Below are 18770 nucleotides of genomic sequence, written 5' to 3'. Positions count from 1 at the left end.
GAAGCCCAGGCAGTGGGAAAAGATGGAACAAAATATATTTGGGCCGACATTGTTAATTTTTTTATTTTTTAACCTTTACCTAGACAAGTTAGTTAAGAACAAATTCTTATTTACAATGACCCTAACCCGGACGACGCTGGGCCAATTGTGCCCCCGCTCTATGGGACTCCCAATCACGGCCGGTTGTGATACAGCCTGGCCTCTAACCAGAGATAACACCCTTGATAGGTGCCCTGCTTCGAAGATCCACACACAACAAATTCCAATCCCACAACTTCCTGAAACAAAATAAACCCACCTCTCTTTACTCTCATCGATGCCACCTCATTCACAATTTTAATAGAGACTTCAAACGGATCTCCCAGGTATCATCATCGATTCAAAACCCTTCTTCCAACCAAAAACGACTAGTTTCCACTACCATTTTACTTCTCTTATTTCCTTTTGCATTCACCACTGTAATACAATTCTTCTCACTCTCATCTCCACTCGACACGCCATCTGAGTCAAACAAAACATCCGCTTCCGCCATTTTCCCTGGCCCCCGAGTTGGCAACTTTAGTGCCAAAGTGTCGCAAAAAGATTCAATGTGGGCCTTCCGAGTGGCACAGCGGTTTAAGGCACTGCATCGTGGTCTAAGGCACTGCAGTGCTAGAGGCATCACTACAGACCCGGGTTCGATCGCGGTCGATTCCCATAGGGAGGCGCACAATTGGCCCAGCATCGTCCGGGTTTGGGGAGGGTTTGGCCATGGGGCTTTACTTGGCTCATCGCGCTCTAGCGACTCCTTGTGGCGACCAAGATTGACTGAGGTAGTCAGTTGAACAGTGTTTCCTCCAACACAGTGGTGCGGCTGGTGGCCCGAGTGCGGTTTGGCGGATCATATTTCGGGGGACACGTGACTAAACCTTCGCCTCCCTAGCCTGTTGGGGAGTTGCAGTGATGAGACAAGTTCAAAATTGGGGAGAAAAAGGGGTAAAATACAAAAAAAGATTACATGTGTTTTTATAGCTACAGTAGTTACAAATCATAAACTATTCTAAAAGTGTTGTTGGTTGTAAAAGAAAGGGTCCCACACCTGGATTATGGTTGGAGTTAGCCTGGAAACCTGAAGTTAAATTTGATTGAATTCTACGATGACAGGCACAAATTAGCGTTTGGATCAGGAAAGTTTCCTCTCACCACCTCCACAAGCCAGGATGTTCAATAAAATCATATTTTAACTTACTCTACCGGTCGTCCGTGCGGTTGGTCCTTTTGCAGGTAGGAATGTGACAAAATATATCCACAGGAAAGTATAATTACATGAACTTTTCAAAGTGCTGGTACGTTCAGATTTCTCTCCTGAAGCATCCAAGGTAATTCAACGTTGGTCTTCAGGCTGGGTTGGGGTAAGGCCTGGGCCTCCTTCCTCAGAGCCTTCGTAGTGGTAATATCATCATTAGAACCTTCTTACGATGTATCTAGGAGCCGAGGTGTTTCCCATAGCCTTCGTTAGTAAGGTGGCTCTTAAAAACCTTTGCACATCTACAAGTGCTTTCTTTTCCCTTCCACTTCATATTATTCATAGAAGATCTCTGCTCAACATAGCCTAAACATCTTGATTCTATCTGTCTGACTGACTGCTGATTACTTCAGAATGAAGTTGACTACAAATACAAAGTTGCCTAATTATTTATTTGCAATTGTTACAAACAAGTGAAGGGCAAAATTATGCTTCAAATGAAAACCAAGATGACTGCATTGGGCTACATTGGTCTATCAAATAATTGTATTTGTCACATGCACTGAAATACACAAAAATAGAGCTATATACAGTACAGGGAGTACCAGTACCAGACCAATGTGTAGGGAGGGGTACAATGTATTTGAGGTAGATATGTAAATGGAAGCAGGGTAAAGTGACTAGGCTTCAGGATAGACAATAATAAGAGTAAGAATTTAAAAAACAGTGTAGCAGCAATAAATTATGAGTGTAGAAATATGTGTGTGTGTGTAATGTGTATGTGTTTGTTGTTGGTATGAGTGTCTGTGTTATGTGTGCGCATGTGAATGTGTATGGGTTTTGTGTGGGAGTGTCAATGTAGTGTGTGTGTGAGTGTGTAAATATTGTTTAGTGAGCGTGCGTATGGTCAGTGCAAGATAGAGTCAGTGCAGATAGTTCAGGTACCACTAATTGATTATTTACCAGTCTGGCTTTTTAGCAGTTTTATGGCTTGGGGGTAGAAGCTGTCTCGAAGCCTGTTGGTCCAAGAGCCGATGCTCCGGTACCGTTTGCCGGAAAGTAGCTAAGTGAACAGTCTATGGCTTGGGTGGCTGGAGTCTTTGACAATTTTTCGGGCCTTCATCTGACACCGCCTGATACAGAGGTCTTGGATGGCAGGGAACTCAGCCCCAAGCGGTGATGAAGCCAGTCAAGATACAGTGGGGAGAAGAATTTGATACACTAACGATTTTGCAGGTTTCCCTACTTACAAAGCATGTAGAGGTCTGTAATTTGTATCATAGGTACACTTCAACTGTGAGAGACGGAATCTAAAAATAAAATCCAGAAAATCACATTGTATGATTTTTAAGTAATTAATTGGCATTTTATTGCATGACATAAGTATTTGATCACCTACCAACCAGTAAGAATTCCAGATCTCAAAGACCTGTTAGTTTTTCTTTAAGAAGCCCTCCTTTTCTCCACTCATTGCCTGTATTAACTGCGCCTGTTTGAACTCGTTACCTGTATAAAAGACACCTGTCCACACACTTAATCAAACAGACTCCAACCTCTCCACAATGGCCAAGACCAGAGAGCTGTGTAAGGACAATGGGATACAATTGTAGACCTGCACAAGGTTGGGATGGGCTACAGGACGATAGGCAAGCAGCGTGGTGAGAAGGCAACAACTGTTGGCACAATTATTCGAAAATGGAAGAAGTTCAAGACAACAGTCAATCACCCTCCGTCTGGGGTTCCATGCAAGATCTCACCTTGTGGGGCATCAATGATCATGAGGAAGGTGGGGGATCAGCCCAGAAATACACGACAGGAACTGGTCAATGACCTGAAGAGAGCTGGGACCACTGTCTCAAAGAAAACCATTAGTAACACACTACGCCGTCATGGATTAAAATCCTGCAGCGTACGCAAGGTCCCCCTGCTCAAGCCAGCGCATGTCCAGGCCCGTCTGAAGTTTGCCAATGACCATCTGGATGATCCAGAGGAGGAATGGGAGAAGGTCATGTGGTCTGATGAGACAAAAATAGAGCTTTTTGGTCTAAACTCCACTCGCTGTGGTTGGAGGAAGAAGAAGGATGAGTACAACCCCAAGAACACCATCCCAACCGTGAAGCATGGAGGTGGAAACATCATTCTTTGGGGATGCTTTTCTGCAAAGGGGACAGGACGACTGCACCGTATTGAGTGGAGGATGGATGGGGCCATGTATCGCGAGATCTTGGCCAACAACCTCCTTCCCTCAGTAAGAGCATTGAAGATGGGTCATGGCTTGGTCTTCCAGCATGACAACGATCCGAAACACACAGCCAGGGCAACTAAGGAGTGGCTCCGTAAGAAGCATCTCAAGGTCCTGGAGTGGCCTAGCCAGTCTCCAGACCTGAGCCCAATAGAAAATCTTTGGAGGGAGCTGAAAGTCCGTATTGCCCAGCGACAGCCCCGAAACCTGAAGGATCTGGAGACGGTCTGTATGGAGGAGTGGGCCAAAATCCCTCTGCAGTATGTGCAAACCTGGTCAAGAACTACAGGAAACGTATGATCTCTGTAATTGCAAACAAAGTTCTCTACTAAATTTTAAGTTCTGCTTTTCTGATGTATCAAATACTTATGGCATGCAATAAAATGCAAATTAATTACTTAAAAATCATACAATGTGATTTTCTGGAGTTTTGTTTTAGATTCCGTCTCTCACAGTTGAAGTGTACCTATGATAAAAATGACAGACCTCTACATGCTTTGTAAGTGAGAAACACTGCCAATTTTGCAGGTTATCAAATACTTGTTCTCCCCACTGTATAGACAGATGCAGTTGTGGGTTAACAGGGAGTACAGGAGGGGACCAAGCACACACCCCTGAGGGGCCCCCGTGTTGAGGGTCAGTGTGATGGAGGTATTGTTACCTACCCTCACCACCTGGGGCTGGCCCGTCGGCAAGTCCAGAATCCAGTTGCAGAGTGAGGGATTCAGTCCCAAGCTTGGTGATGAGCTTGGAGGGGACTATGTTGTTGAAAGCTGAGCTGTAGTCTATGAACAGCATTCTCGCAGAGTTATTTCCCCTCTTGTCCAGGTGGGAGATGGCAGTGTGAAGTGCAATTAAGATTGTGTCATCTGTGGCTCTGTTGGGGAGGTATGTGAATTGGAGTGGGTCTAGGGTGTCTGGGATGATATAGGCTTTTTCAATCATATTGAAATCAATTTCATGTTCAATGAATTGAGTTCTATTTTGCAAATAGGTTACTGTCTGTAATTTTAGCCGCAATGTGTTTCATGATGTGTGACAACGTGCGCAATGATAGGACCAATCTGTGATTTAGTGCATTATTATTATTGGGTAATCACAATAAGCCTAATTGCAGCCAAAGGTAGAAATATGTTGCTAGGATCTAATCCATCTTTAGTATTGTGGAAGAATTATAATGTTAAGGTAAGATTTGAATGGAGAAAGCTGATCCGAGAGCAGCGCTGCTTTTCTTTCGATACTATCAGTATCGACACATGGTCTAACGACGCACTTAGCCAACCTTCTTCTCACTATGTGCTTGTTTGGGAAACACTTTTAAAAAGTTGGTTCGTAAATAGCGACGCATCTGGTACGATCATCGTAATGCTTAAGTTAGTTACAAGGCAAGTGGGAAACGAGGCCCTGGACATTTCTGGTGATGGCTGGCTCTGTTTTCACAGTTCTCTAATCTTCTTTTTTTTTCTTGTGTTCTACTTGGTGTGTGTGATACCTATTTACGAGTGAGAAATGACAGATCTCTTAATGTTGCCAGGGCGACCAATGCCATGGCAACACAGATGATATCAGGTGTGTGCGTTTCAACCACCTACGTCTCTGCTGGCTGCAACGCCCTCTTTTATTCTCCCTCTTGCTCACTCTCTCGCCCATATTGCCCCAGGGTATTGTGGATCACTCATCTCTGTTACAGAGATGAGTGACCCAACACACTCGCCTTTGTCTAACCAAGACAGAAGTGTGCGTGTGTGCTGGATGGTAGATGTCTGTCTATCATCACTGGACAGCCCAACAGACAGACACACACACACATTGACCAGACCTTTTCAAACCGTTTCTATTTCAAACCTTTTCACACAGTGTGCACAACACTTCATTCACTTTCACTCACAGCTAAGTTGTATCTGCATGTAAGGGGATTCTGAAAGTGTACTCCCTGATGAAGGCAGATAACAAGCCCGAAACATGTTTTTAAATACAGTATTTCTACCTAAATAAATAAAGGCATTTTAAATCAATTTGTTCATCCTTTTGTTTTTCCTCAAGAGTGCCTTGAAGGGAAAAGGCCCACAACAAAATGTTCTACATTTGTTTTACTAAGTGGTGGCCATTATCCCCTTTGTTTTTCTGAATTATTTTTAAGTCAACGTTAAAAAACAGTGTGATTGTGCAAGGTCGTTTTTTTAAAAATGGGCACAGGAACATTGTGGTCTTAGCCTACATTTGATACTATCACTGTAATAAGCAAGCATTGCTTTATCCATTTTCTGGAACATTGTGTCTATTTCCATAGATAAAAATAATTGTATGTGTCCTTTTATTGCTGAGGGGAAATACAGGCAACATCGTCCAACAAAAAAAATTGGTTGTCAAAATCATCCCACCATTTGATGAACCACTTCTGCTGTTTGATAGATGCCTGAAACTCATATAACGACAGCAAATGTGTTGATTACAACATAGCAGTAATTCACCGGAGAGGCCCAGAGTGACAGACTACAGTAGATTACTACTGCAGCATCACACACAAACACACACACAAGCTCACACACACACATGCACTCAGACCTAGGATAACTGTAGTTTTAACTATGCTTTGTGTAAGGTAACTATTTTTAGTGGCGAACAAATAGTTACTTTGGAGCTGACTACAACTATTTGAATACAGATCCCCAAAAAGCACTACTTTTTAAAACTATTTGAATACAGATCTGAGAATGCAACTACTTTATTTTTGTTTATATTTGAATACAGATCTCAGGAAGTGACCACTTTTCAGAAACTATTGGATTGGATACCTTCAACTAATGCCAGGGCTGTATCTGGAACTGCATGTTGAAAACAGAAATACAATGAATAGAGCACCCACAATGTCCTATGCTATTCAAATCTATCTCACAGTAAATTTGATCTAAACATTCTGTAAATGCCCATTCTCCTTAAAACCTCTTCAGGATTGGTGGGTCCCTCATGGGACGGTTGAGCTAATGTAGGCTAATGCGATAAGCATGAGGTTGTAAGTAAGAAGAACATTTCCCAGGACATAGACACATCTGATATTGGCAGAAAGCTTAAATTCCTGAACTGTCCAATTTACAGTATCTATTACAGTGAAATAATAGCATGCTATTGTTTGAGAAGTGCACAGTTATGAACTTCAAAAGTTATTAATAAACCACTTAGGCACACTTGGGAAGTCTTGATACAAAAGTTTGAACAGGAATGCAATGGTTCATTGGATCAGTCTAAAACCTCGCACATACACTGCTGCCATCTAGTGGCCAACAACTAAATTGCACATTGGCTGGAATAATACATTATGGCTTTTCTCTTGCATTTCAAAGATGATGGTACAAAAAAATTACAAAAAAGCTTGTTTTTTTATTGTATTATCTTTTACCAGATCTAATGTGATATTCTCCTACATTCATTTCACATTTCCACAAACTTCAAAGGGTTTCCTTTCAAAATGGTATCAAGAATATGCATATCCTTGCTTCAGGTCCTGAGCTATTGGCAGTTAGATTTGGGTATGTCAGTTTTGGTGAAAATGTTTAAAAAGGGGCAGATCCTTAATGTCCATTGCCCCAGGTAATCAAGTCAAACTGTTTAATCAATGGTATTTTGTACAGATAATAAGTATAAATGAGTTGTGATGCTCAACAAATGTATTACTTTTTCAACATGCCACCGAAAAAGTCAAAAGCTGCAATTAAATGTATGATACCTGAAAATACTGCAGAGAAATTCAAAGTAATTTGCAAACATTGCGAACAGCAATTTGTTCCTAGAAAGATCTCATACTTGCATACTTTTCGCGCCCCCAGGGGTACGCGCAATGCCGTCGGGGTATGCCAAATAAAAATGTGATGACATTTTTAACAGTCCATTTATTTTTTCAAACTGGGCTATACATTTGGGTGAGTTTTTTTTGTTGCTAGAGTAGCCTTGTTTTACTGCCAAAAATCGAATTAATCTATCTGCTTTTCAGCGAAATAACAACACAATGTCAAATACAGGTAGCCTAGTCAAATAATTAACATCCAATCACATTAAGCGTTACTCTCTCGTGGGAATGGTCCATATGTAGCCAAACGTAGCTGCTGCTCATGTTGGTATCTGTACTGATGGCGCAAAAGCCATGACAGGGAGACATAGTGGAGTGGTAACGTGCATGCAAGCAGTTGCTCCCGACGCCACTTAGGTACACTGCAGCATCCACCGAGAGGCTCTTGCTGCCAAGGGAATGACTGACAGCTTGAAAGACGTTTTGGACACTACCGTGAAAATGGTGAACTTTGTTTATTAAAGCAAGGCCTCTGAACTTTTGTGTATTTTCTGCACTATGCAATGATATAGGAAGCGACCATGTAACGCTTTTACAACATACAGAAAGAAGTCATCTGTTTATCAAGGGGCAGAGTATTGACACTATTTTGGAATTGAGAGATGAGCTTAAATTTTTCTTTACTGACGATAATTTTCACTTGTCTGACGCTTGCATGATGGCGAGTTTCTCACATGACTGGCCTATCTGGGTGATTTTATTTCTTGCCTGAATGATCTGAATCAAGGATTACATCTCCGCAACTATATTTTATGATTAAGAAGTTGGAGCTCTTCTCTGTCTGCATTAACAAGGACAACACACAGGTCTTTCCATCATCGTATGATCTTTTTGTGTGCAAATGAACTCAAGCTTACGGACAATGTAAAATGTGATTTGGCAAAGCACCTGAGTGAGTTGCATGCGCAATTACGCAGGTACTTTCCCCGAAACGGATGACACAAACAACTGGATTCCTTATCCCTTTCATGCCTTGCCTCCAGTCCACTTACCAATATCTGAACAAGCGGTTCTGTGAAAATTGAATTTAGTCAGAAACCACTGTCAGATTTATGGATTGGGCTGCGCTCAGAGTATCCAGCCTTGGCAAATTGTGCTGTTAAGACACTGATGCCCTTTGCAACCACGTACCTATGTGAGAGTGGATTATCAAGCCTCACTAGTATGAAAACTAAATACAGGCACTGTTTGTGGAAAATTATTAAAGACTGAGACTCTCCAATACAACCTAACATTGCAGAGTCACGTGCATCCTTTCAAGCACACCCTTCTCATTAACCTGTGGTGAATTATTCACAATTTTCGATGAATAAATAAGGTTTTATATGTAAGATGGTGAAATAAAGAGCAAAATTATTGATTATTATTATATTATTATTTATGCCCTGGTCCTATAAGAGCTCGTTGTCACTTCCCATGATCCGGGTTGTGAATGTCCATTGCCCCAGGTAATCAAGTCAAACCAATTATATTTTGTATAGATAATTAAAAATAAGTTGTGATGCGCAACTACTATACACACACACAAAATAATGGTTATATATAGTGTCAAATAAGGGTTATTTGGCTTGTAACCATAGCAGATCCCCTTTTCGTAATATAATATGTTTTTTATAACCTTGCTGTTAATAGATCGCAAAGCATAATACAACTGAGCTAACGTTTGGAAATGACAAGTTAACTTTCTCATCCATAGACTAAAAATGCATATCAAGGGCGCTGTTGGGCTCACATCTGAAGACGAGGGGACATTTAGGACGTCTTCTATTGTGGATCGCTAAAATGATCACAATTATGGCGACACTATCTATACCAACGATTGTTTGGTATGGCTTATAAACAACAACAACAAAAATAAAGAATTACATGGGGCAGTTTGGAAAAAACGAATCCCCTCCGAATCGTTATCTGGAATAACAGACATTCTGGGATAATATAGTTACATAAATCAACGTTCTGTACTAATACTCGTTCCGTGCGAATATGGGCTTATTATCGATAATGACCGATGATCAAGTCATGACAATGTTTTTTTAATCCAATCAGATATGACAAACAATCAAACATTCAGTTAACGAATTGATAACAACATAACAGACAAGCAAGCTTTTCTAGTCGTGACAATTCATACGAACTAACCCCTTGGAGCGCAGGATGGCGTCACCCGATGTTTTTCATTAGCGTGACGAAATGCGGAGAGAGGTTTGGTTTGTCACCGTGCGCACGCGGCTGCTGTAGGTCTGGTATATAAACGGAGCGCAGGTCAGGGCCATGGACAATCTGCTGCTGGTCACTGCTTGGGGGAAAACAAAACGACAACTAGCGTTTACAATCAGCAACTTATTGAGTTAGAAAGGCAGTATATTGTTTCTCCCTCTGTCAGATCGAATACCAAAAACCAGCGGCGATGAACAGCCATTGTAACGGGACCGGGAAGCAGCTGGTGACAGATTTCTACTATAATAACGGTTTTAGTGAGTTGAGCCTCGAGACCAAGAAGACCACCGTACAGCAGCGGAAACAGCATGAGACGTCCGGTAAAGATGCTGAGGATGAGTCCCGGTTACCGGCACTCGAAGCAGCGTACAGCAGCATCTTGCGGGGTCTCGGGGAGGACACGGACCGGCAGGGGCTCCTGAGGACGCCTCTAAGAGCCGCGAGGGCAATGCAGTTCCTTACCAAGGGATACCACGAGGACGTGTACGGTAAGACCCGGTGGGACTCAGTATTTGGTCGATGAATAATTGGGGGGAATATGCTAAAAGTAAAGGGCACATCCAACTTGAATATCAGTACCCTGTTTTTGCCATCCATTTCAAAAGCTGATGCAAAAGCAATGCAAACCTATAGGCCTATAGGTTTTTGGTGCAGAAACAAAATAAGAATACATTTATCAAAGATGAGCAGCAGGAGAGTGCCAAACGTAGGATAGAGAGAGAATAGAGAGCTTGGAACACATTCCTTCTTCCTACACCGTAAATTGTAAAAAAAAAAGAAACATTTGTTGATACCAAATATATGATTCGCTGCCAACTGTTATTTGATTATTAGCAAACCTATAGTTCGGCTGCCTACTTCTGCCTACTTCTTTAAACACTCAATTTACATTTCCCCTTTGGTTAAACCTAATAAATACAAACTTTTTATAAATACATATATATATATATATATATATATATTTTAATATATATATATTTTTTTGTAATAAAAAGTGTATTTATTTATATGTAGATATGTATATATATCATATATATGTATTTATAAAAAGTTTGTATATATTACAGTTGAAGTCGGAAGTTTACATACACTTACATTGGAGTCATTACAACTACTTTTTCAACCACTCCACAAATTTCTTGCTAACAAACTATAGTTTTGGCAAGTCGGTTAGGACATCTACTTGGTGCATGACACAACATTTTCCAACAATTGCTTACAGACCGATTATTTCACATACACTTCCAGTGGGTCAGAAGTTTACATACACTAAGTTGACTGTGCCTTTAAACAGCTTGGAGAATTCTAGAAAATTATGTCATGGCTTCAGACGCTTCTGATAGACTTGAAATCATTTGAGTCAATTGGAGGTGTACCTGTGGAGGTATTTCAAGGCCTACCTTCAAACTCCGTGCCTCTTTGCTTGACATCATGGGAAAATCAAAAGAAATAGGCCAAAAGTGCAAATAAATCCCAGAACAACCACAAAGGACCTTGTGAAGATGCTGGATGAAACAGGTACAAAAGTATCTATATCCACAGTAAAACGAGTCCTATATCAACATAACCTGAAAGACCGCTCAGCAAGGGAGAAGCCATTGCTCCAAAACCGCCATAAAAAAAGCCAGACTACTGTTTGCAACTGCATTTTGGAGAAATGTCCTCTGGTCTGATGAAACTAAAATAGAACTGTTTGGCCATGATGACCATCGTTATGTTTGGAGGAAAAAAAGGGATGCTTGCAAGCCGAAGAGCACCATCCCAACCATGAAGCACGGGGGTGGCAGCATCATGTTGTGGGGGTGCTTTGCTGCAGGAGGGACTGGTGCACTTCACAAAATAAATGGCATCATGAGCAAGGAAAATTATGTTGATATATTGAAGCAACATCTCAAGACGAACCAAGTTAAAGCTTGGTCGCAAATGGGTCTTCCAAATGGACAATGACCCCAAACATACTTCCAAAGTTTTGGCAAAATGGTTTAAGGACAACATTGTCAAGGTATTGGAGTGGCCGTCACAAAGCCCTGACCTCAATAGTATATAAAATGTGTGGGCAGAACTGAAAAAGCGTGTGTGAGCAAGGAGGCTTTCAAACCTGACTCAGTTACACCAGCTCTGTCAGGAGGAATGGGCTAAAATTCACCCAACTTATTGTGGAAAGCTTGTGGAAGGCTACCTGAAATGTTTGACATAGGTTATACAATTTAAAGGCAGTCCTACCAAATACTAAATTAGTGTATGGGTTAAAGCTGAAATAAATAATTCTATCAACTATTATTCTGACATTTTACATTCTTATAATAAAGTGGTAATCCTAACTGACCTAAAACAGGGCATTTTTACTAGGATTGAATGTCAGGAATTGTGAAAAACTGAGTTTAAATGTATTTGGCTAAGGTGTATGTAAACTTCTGACTTCAACTGTGTATTTACAACCGTGGGTCTAATCCTGAATGCTGATTGGTTAAAACCACATTCCAGCCTGTGTCTATTCCGCAAGTTAACACACACTGCCTATTTACTCTGACTGAGCAATCCACTGTCTCATCAACCCACTATTAAAAAAAACATCTAGAAATTATCTCACATTTCTTTTAGACTAACATTTAGATTTCAACAGCGGAGATTTGTATCAACATTGCAACATAAATGTCACTAGAAAACAGATTAAATTTACGCAAATGCAGCTACTTTTCTGTTATTTTGGCTGCACTCTTTGACGAGACTAAGTTAGCCATAGTTGGCTAGCTAGCAAGCAAGGGATAAGAACATTGCCAGCCAGTATGGCAATGGAACATTTAGAACGAACGACTAGGTCGCGTCCATAGATGTAGAAAAAAAACAAACAGGTAACCGAACCGACAGAACGAACGACGAACCAGTTTGGGACTATATCTTGTGGAAGGATGAAATAGTATGAATTAATACATTTTTTAAAAAAGGAATGAAAATATATAAATAATTATTTGAATGTGTTGGTAACCCGTTGTATAAAAGTGATAATGCCCTCAAGCCGGTGTTTGGAAGATATATTGGCTGGCCCTGGCCCTCGACAACACCCATGCCAATATATCCTCCAAACACCGGTTTCTCAGGCATTATCACATAAATATACATACAAACCATTTTTTAAAAATGTTGTACCAAGTTGATTTTTCACTTTGGAATCACCAACACAAGGTTATTTAATTGGGTAATAAGCAATTCAACAATATCCTGTTAATCAAGATATTACTTTAGATAAACACTTTCTGTACATAAGACATTCACATTAACTGTCTACAATTTCGTAACCAAATGATGACCACCTCATTATGAGCGATGGCAGTACTTAGGCAGATATCAGTGCTGGCAGTGAACATATAAAGTAGTAAATAAAAAATAAAAAAACATATTACCTTGAATTACATTTACTCTCACAGGTGGACTAAAATCACAAACCAAAAGCCAGGCCCACAATAGGCCACGCCTTCAACACTTCTGATAGGCTGCCATCGCAAGCTGGCACCCACCATCATGCAATGTGAATGTGCATGAGATGTTGAAAGCAATTTAGAAGCTTTCCTATCATTAAAAAATCACATTGATCTGTCAAATTCGTTTTTTGATTTCTGACTAATTGAATAGAATAGGTTTAATGAACCACAGCGTAATTTTGGATTGTACACATCAGAAAAAGCACTTCAGCTGAATGAAAGTGCTATCCAACTTTTTACAGTGTTTATGTTTCTCTCAAATCTTGAACAATATATTTTTGGATCCAAATTACATAATTGAATTGAACTCAACAGCTATATGCATAATTTGTTATTTATCTTGTTATCATGCAGTTGCGTGGGTTAATCGAAACCCAAATTTGAGTTATGTGTTAACACGATTACCAATTCTCATCAAGACAGATGTTGCTGTTAGCGCTAAAGCGGGTGACTCGCGTTTATCGGTCCTGGCTGTAGGAGCTCGCCAAGACCGCGTGCGTCGTCTTTATCCGCGTGTGGTGCGGTTATATAATCTGACATTTTTTTTCCAAAACACCACTCTAACCTGTAATCTAATAATGTGTGTGTGTGTTGGTGTTATGTCATTGATACGTATTTTCGTTCACGATCCTTTTTTTTGTAATTAGAATAGAGCAGTCTCTTGGTTGTATGGTCTAAATCAGGGGTGTCAAACATACAGCCTTTTTCAGTACGCCCCCCCAGACCTAGTTGAAGACCAAATGCTGCCTCCGAGGCTAAATTAGTTTGACACCCCTGGTCTAAGTCTTTTCCCCACCTCCAACCACCTGTTACTCAACTGTAGACCAGAGGTTGAACAATACTGATAGGCTTTTATAACAATTTGATGAACTTTCTCTCTTTCTCGCTCTCTCTACAGACATCCTGAATGATGCCATATTTGACGAGGACCATGACGAGATAGTGATAGTAAAAGACATTGAAATGTTCTCTCTTTGTGAACACCACCTTGTACCCTTTTTTGGCAGGGTAAGACTGGGGCTCTAAAGACAGAAAGTGGGGTGGGGAGTGGCTGACAGAGAATAGCAGAGCAAAGAATGGTAGAGAGAGAGAGTGTGTTCTGTTGGAAAGAGAGTATGGGGGGGTTATTGGGTTCTTTGTCCTGGATAGGGAGCAATGGGACACACACACACACACACACACACACACACACACACACACACACACACACACAGAGAGTTGGCTTTGATGCCAGTCTGGTGTTGTGTGTCGAGTTTACAAACAGTATGAAGATGCTGTATGTGTGCTGAGCAGGTCACATTTGAAACTCTGCTCTGGTTGTTTGAACTCTGACCTGTATTTCTACTCTGTTGCATTGACCCAGGTACATATCGGATACCTGCCAAATAAGAAGGTGGTCGGGCTTAGCAAGCTGGCTAGGTGAGTATACAGTACAAACACACACACACAACTGACACACAGTCCATACGTAGTGTGTGTATTGGAGAAGCTGGTTGGCTCATGACAGGGGCAGGGAATGGTCGGGCTACCCGAGTGTGTGTGTGTTAGTGCTGGGTGGCTGAGTTCTTCTGTTATTTCAGTTCTTTGACCTGGAGGCTTAGACTGTAAGCCCTACTGCTAATATCCTGTCTCACCCCAGACACACACACACACACACACACACACACACACACACACACACACACACACACACACACACACACACACACACACACACACACACACACACACACACACACACAATACCCAGACCTAGCCGCTCCCAGACCATGAGAAAATCCCTCCAGACCAGTGGGAATCATTCTTCTATTATCACAGCCTCTCTCTGTCTCTGTCTCTCCCTTGTCCTCCCTCCCTGTCTCTATTTCTCTCCCCATACTTTATAGCCCTTCAACCCTTTTGTATGTTTCACTCCAAACATGCACATTGATCAGATCTTGCCTAACAATTTCAGATAATGTTTTGGCAGGCAGTGAATGATTGACAGATTAATAGAGTGATCGACAGGTTGATAGAATGATTGACAGATTGTGTATCGGGTCATCTCTCTATTTATGAAGACATTAATCATTATCAAACCTGATCACCAATTAGCTATATGTTTGATGGTATTCTACTGTATTATATTATTGTTCTGTGTGTGTGTGTGCGAGCGCGCATCAGTGGAGGCTGTTGGGAGGGGGTATAGGAGAACAAGCTCTGTGTAATGGCTGGAATAGAATAAATGTAAACGGGATCAAACATATTGGAAACCACATGTTTGACTCCGTTCCATTTTTTTTCTTTCTCCCAGCCGTTACACTGAGCACGTCCTCCTATAGCTCATTCCACCAGCCTCCACTGATGTGTGTCTGTTCTTACTGTGATAGTAACTGTTTGTTTGTTGTGTGTGGCTGTAGGATTGTTGAGATGTACAGTCGGAGGCTCCAAGGTAAGAATGGCAGAGGGCTTACTCAACTATACATACACAGTACGCATACTGTAGTTCAAAGGACATATACGAAACATTACTGTAAGAAATAGGCAACATTCTGTGCGTGTTCCCCTTCCCAGTCCAGGAGCGTCTGACCAAGCAGATTGCCATGGCGATATCAGAAGCTCTACAGCCAGCTGGTGTGGCTGTGGTTATAGAGGCAGCGTGAGTACTACACACTCTCACCACCTCTGAATGTTTATTAGGTGCTTGAAGTTCCAGACTTAAAAATCACATGTTAATCATGAGAGTAAAGCGGGGCATTCTTGTGTTGGCTTGTATTTCATGTGTTCCAGGCACATGTGTATGGTGATGCGTGGGGTTCAGAAGATGAACAGTCGAACTGTGACCAGCTGCATGTTGGGGGTGTTCAGAGAAGATCCAAAGACTCGAGAAGAGTTCCTACGACTCACCAGGACTGCTTAGCAACCATCTCTGACCCCTGACCTCTAGCCCCTGCCCTGACCCTGTAAAGCACATGTTCTAGGGTAGAGTTCCTAAGACTACTCCATACACCTCACAGAAGCCTTATATACACCAAAGGCAATGCAGGCTATAATTATGAGAGGCTATAATTATGGTGCCTTCAGCTAACCTCAGCTAGAAAACCTGACAGTCTTAAAACATGATCTCTACTGTATAGAATGGCATATATATATATATATATACACTAGTTATACACTAGTTATAAGCACTAGATATGACTAGTTAAGACTGAGATTTATTGTGATACTGCGAGCAGGAAAGTGCCCTACCTCTTACCTTTTTTAATGCAACTCATGAACCAGGTTTCCACTCAACATTTTTTACGTGAGTAAAGTACATGTCGGATAAAAAAATGTCACAACAGACCTGATGGAAATAGAAAATTTGGCGGTAAACTTTCCAAATGTCGACAAAACAAAATACGCGAGACAAGGTGGTGTCTTTTTGTGGTTGTAAAAATAATTATGTGAGGAGTTGCGGTGGGAAACACCTTTATGCGCAAATTTTGATAGAATAACCATATTATCTAAAGTACATTTGGAGTCACGCAATATGTTGTGTGGTACTCCCACTACGTCTCAGGAAATCATGCAGTTTATTAGGCTACAGATAAAATAAGTAATGAAATTCACTCCTTTATATTAAATATCAAGGCTTATTCTTGTGATATGACCAGAGTGGGCACATACCGGATATAACCTAGCAGTTTTGTGACAAGCATCAGTAGAGTTGAAAATGCAATGGAAACCCATTTAACTTGTATTTTTTTTTACTTGTATATTTAACCGCAAAAGTTATTTTTATGTGCACTACGTCATCATGCACAGGCTTTTATCCGCAACAAGTACATTTGATGGAAATACATCTCTGGTGGGAAAATGTGCATATTGTTCATATGCAGATTTTTGAATATTCACATGAAAATCTGTCACACCGATTGGGTGGAACCTAGTTACTGTCATCAAGTTGCACTTTTTTAGGACCTCTTATTTTACCTACAGAATGTAGAAACAAGCCGTTTTCACATATGTAGACACTGGTATGGTGCTGGAGATTTGTATTTTTTTACTTACTTAACCTTTCTTTTGACAGGGAGTCAATGTTAAGGCCGAGGTCTCTTTTCCAGATGAGCCCTGTTTAGCACAACAATACACATTAAACCACAAAACAATTAAATACATGTTATTATACACAAAAGAAAAACACACTCATCAAAAAACAGACATTCTTCAGTAAAAAGGTTCCGAAACAACCATCTGAAATGCTCTAGAGGTATCAATTCCTCCAAGTTTGAAGTGGATTGTATGTAGATCATTCCACACTTAAGGTGCAAGGAAATTAAAGGCTGATTTACCTGATTCTAAAAGCCAAAGGAATCTCCAGAGTTAACCAACCCTGTGAATGGGTTTGATAACCTTTCATTTCTAGACATAATGACTGAGGTTGAAAAGTGGTGGAATGTCCCTTTTTAAAGGGACAATCTGCAGTCACTACATACATTTTTGGATTTGTAAAATTAATTATTTTTACCCATTAATTCTTGAGAAATATAACTTATATGCCTAATGAGCTTAGTTCAACTGTTACACCCAATCAGAACCCAACATATATGCGTGTTTTACTCAAATGTTTGTAAATATAAACAAACACTGTATAGTCTCAAAACAACCTCTTAAGGATCTGCCCCCTTTTTTCAATTTTCACCTTAAATGACATACCCAAATCTAACTGCCTGTAGCTCAAGGGAATGCATATTCTTGGTACCATTTGAAAGGAAACACTTTAAAGTTTGTGGAAATGTGAAAAGAATGTTGGACAATAACACATTAGATCTGGTAAAAGATCACGCAAGAGAAAGGCCATAGTGTATTATTCCAGCCCAGGTGCAATTTAGATTTTTTTCCCCCACTAGATGGCAGCAGTGTATGTGCAACGTTTTAGACTGATCCAATGAACCATTGTATTTCTGTTCAAACTTGTGTGTCAAGATTGTCCAAATGTGCCTAATTTGTTTATTAATAACTTTTAATGTTCAAAACTGTGCACTCTCAAACAATATCATGGTATTATTTCACTGTAATAGCTACTGTAAATTGGACAGTACAGTTAGATTAACAAGAATTTAAGCTTTCTGCCAATATCAGATATGTCTATGTCCTGGGAAATATTCTTGTTATTTACAACCCCATGCTAATCGCAATAGCCTATGTTAGCTCAACCATCCCGCAGGGGACCCACCAATCCTGAAGATTTATTTTAAAACTATAATTGTGATATCGTGGACGGTCAGTCCTTGCATACATAGCTCGGTCTATACATTTTTAGAGCGGTTTGATTTATCCAGCCCCATCCCTCATCTTTTTACCGAAAGTTATTTTTCCAACAGCAGATTAGCCTGTTAAGACTCCATAATGTTTCATCTGTATGTAAAATAAAGGAAAATATCTGTAACCAACATTTGAAAAAAAAAGTGTATTTCAGCACTGGTCAGCAAAAGCATCTCTACGGTTTATAAGCCAACACGTGTTCTACATCTATATTTCCTAGTATGTGTCTAACAGTGTTTTACTCTGTCTATGTTGCCATTTGTTTTCATGAATCATCATTATGTTGTGTGTTCTCTCAATTAAACTAGATCACCACAATAGAGTGGCTCTTTGTTTCTGTGTAATGGGCTGGGTGTGTGTTTGCTGGGGTAGAGCCTGAGGGGAGACGGTGCCTTTAAATGTCAGTGGGCAGCTGCAATGACTCAGCCAACCTCTGTTCTCCTGCCGCGTTCACATGCTAGTCAGAACTCTGACATT

General features: G+C 40.6%; 2 protein-coding genes across 2 annotated transcripts in view; one reads left to right on the top strand and one right to left on the bottom strand.

The window, feature by feature from the left end:
* The window catches only part of msh2 (mutS homolog 2 (E. coli)), a 31363-nt gene extending 18415 nt beyond the window's left edge, over nucleotides 1-12948 (bottom strand). Inside the window, exon 1 of the mRNA XM_035734561.2 lies at nucleotides 12930-12948. The gene's annotated coding sequence lies outside the window, so the exon portion shown is untranslated. The remainder of the gene's footprint in view (nucleotides 1-12929) is intronic.
* On the top strand, nucleotides 9523-18613 carry LOC118357457 (GTP cyclohydrolase 1-like). The gene is made up of 6 exons (XM_035734563.2): nucleotides 9523-10016; nucleotides 13906-14015; nucleotides 14371-14426; nucleotides 15407-15438; nucleotides 15561-15645; nucleotides 15777-18613. Exons 1-6 carry the CDS (start codon nucleotides 9719-9721, stop codon nucleotides 15904-15906), a joined length of 711 nt encoding a protein of 236 aa, XP_035590456.2. The 5' UTR covers nucleotides 9523-9718; the 3' UTR covers nucleotides 15907-18613.
* The last annotated feature ends 157 nt before the right edge of the window (nucleotides 18614-18770 follow it).

The sequence above is a fragment of the Oncorhynchus keta genome, chromosome 24 (genome assembly GCF_023373465.1).
Source record: "Oncorhynchus keta strain PuntledgeMale-10-30-2019 chromosome 24, Oket_V2, whole genome shotgun sequence".
In the NCBI taxonomy this organism is placed as follows: domain Eukaryota; kingdom Metazoa; phylum Chordata; class Actinopteri; order Salmoniformes; family Salmonidae; genus Oncorhynchus; species Oncorhynchus keta.
Note: the sequence above shows the minus strand (reverse complement) of the source record. Positions and strands in the feature narration are given on the sequence as shown.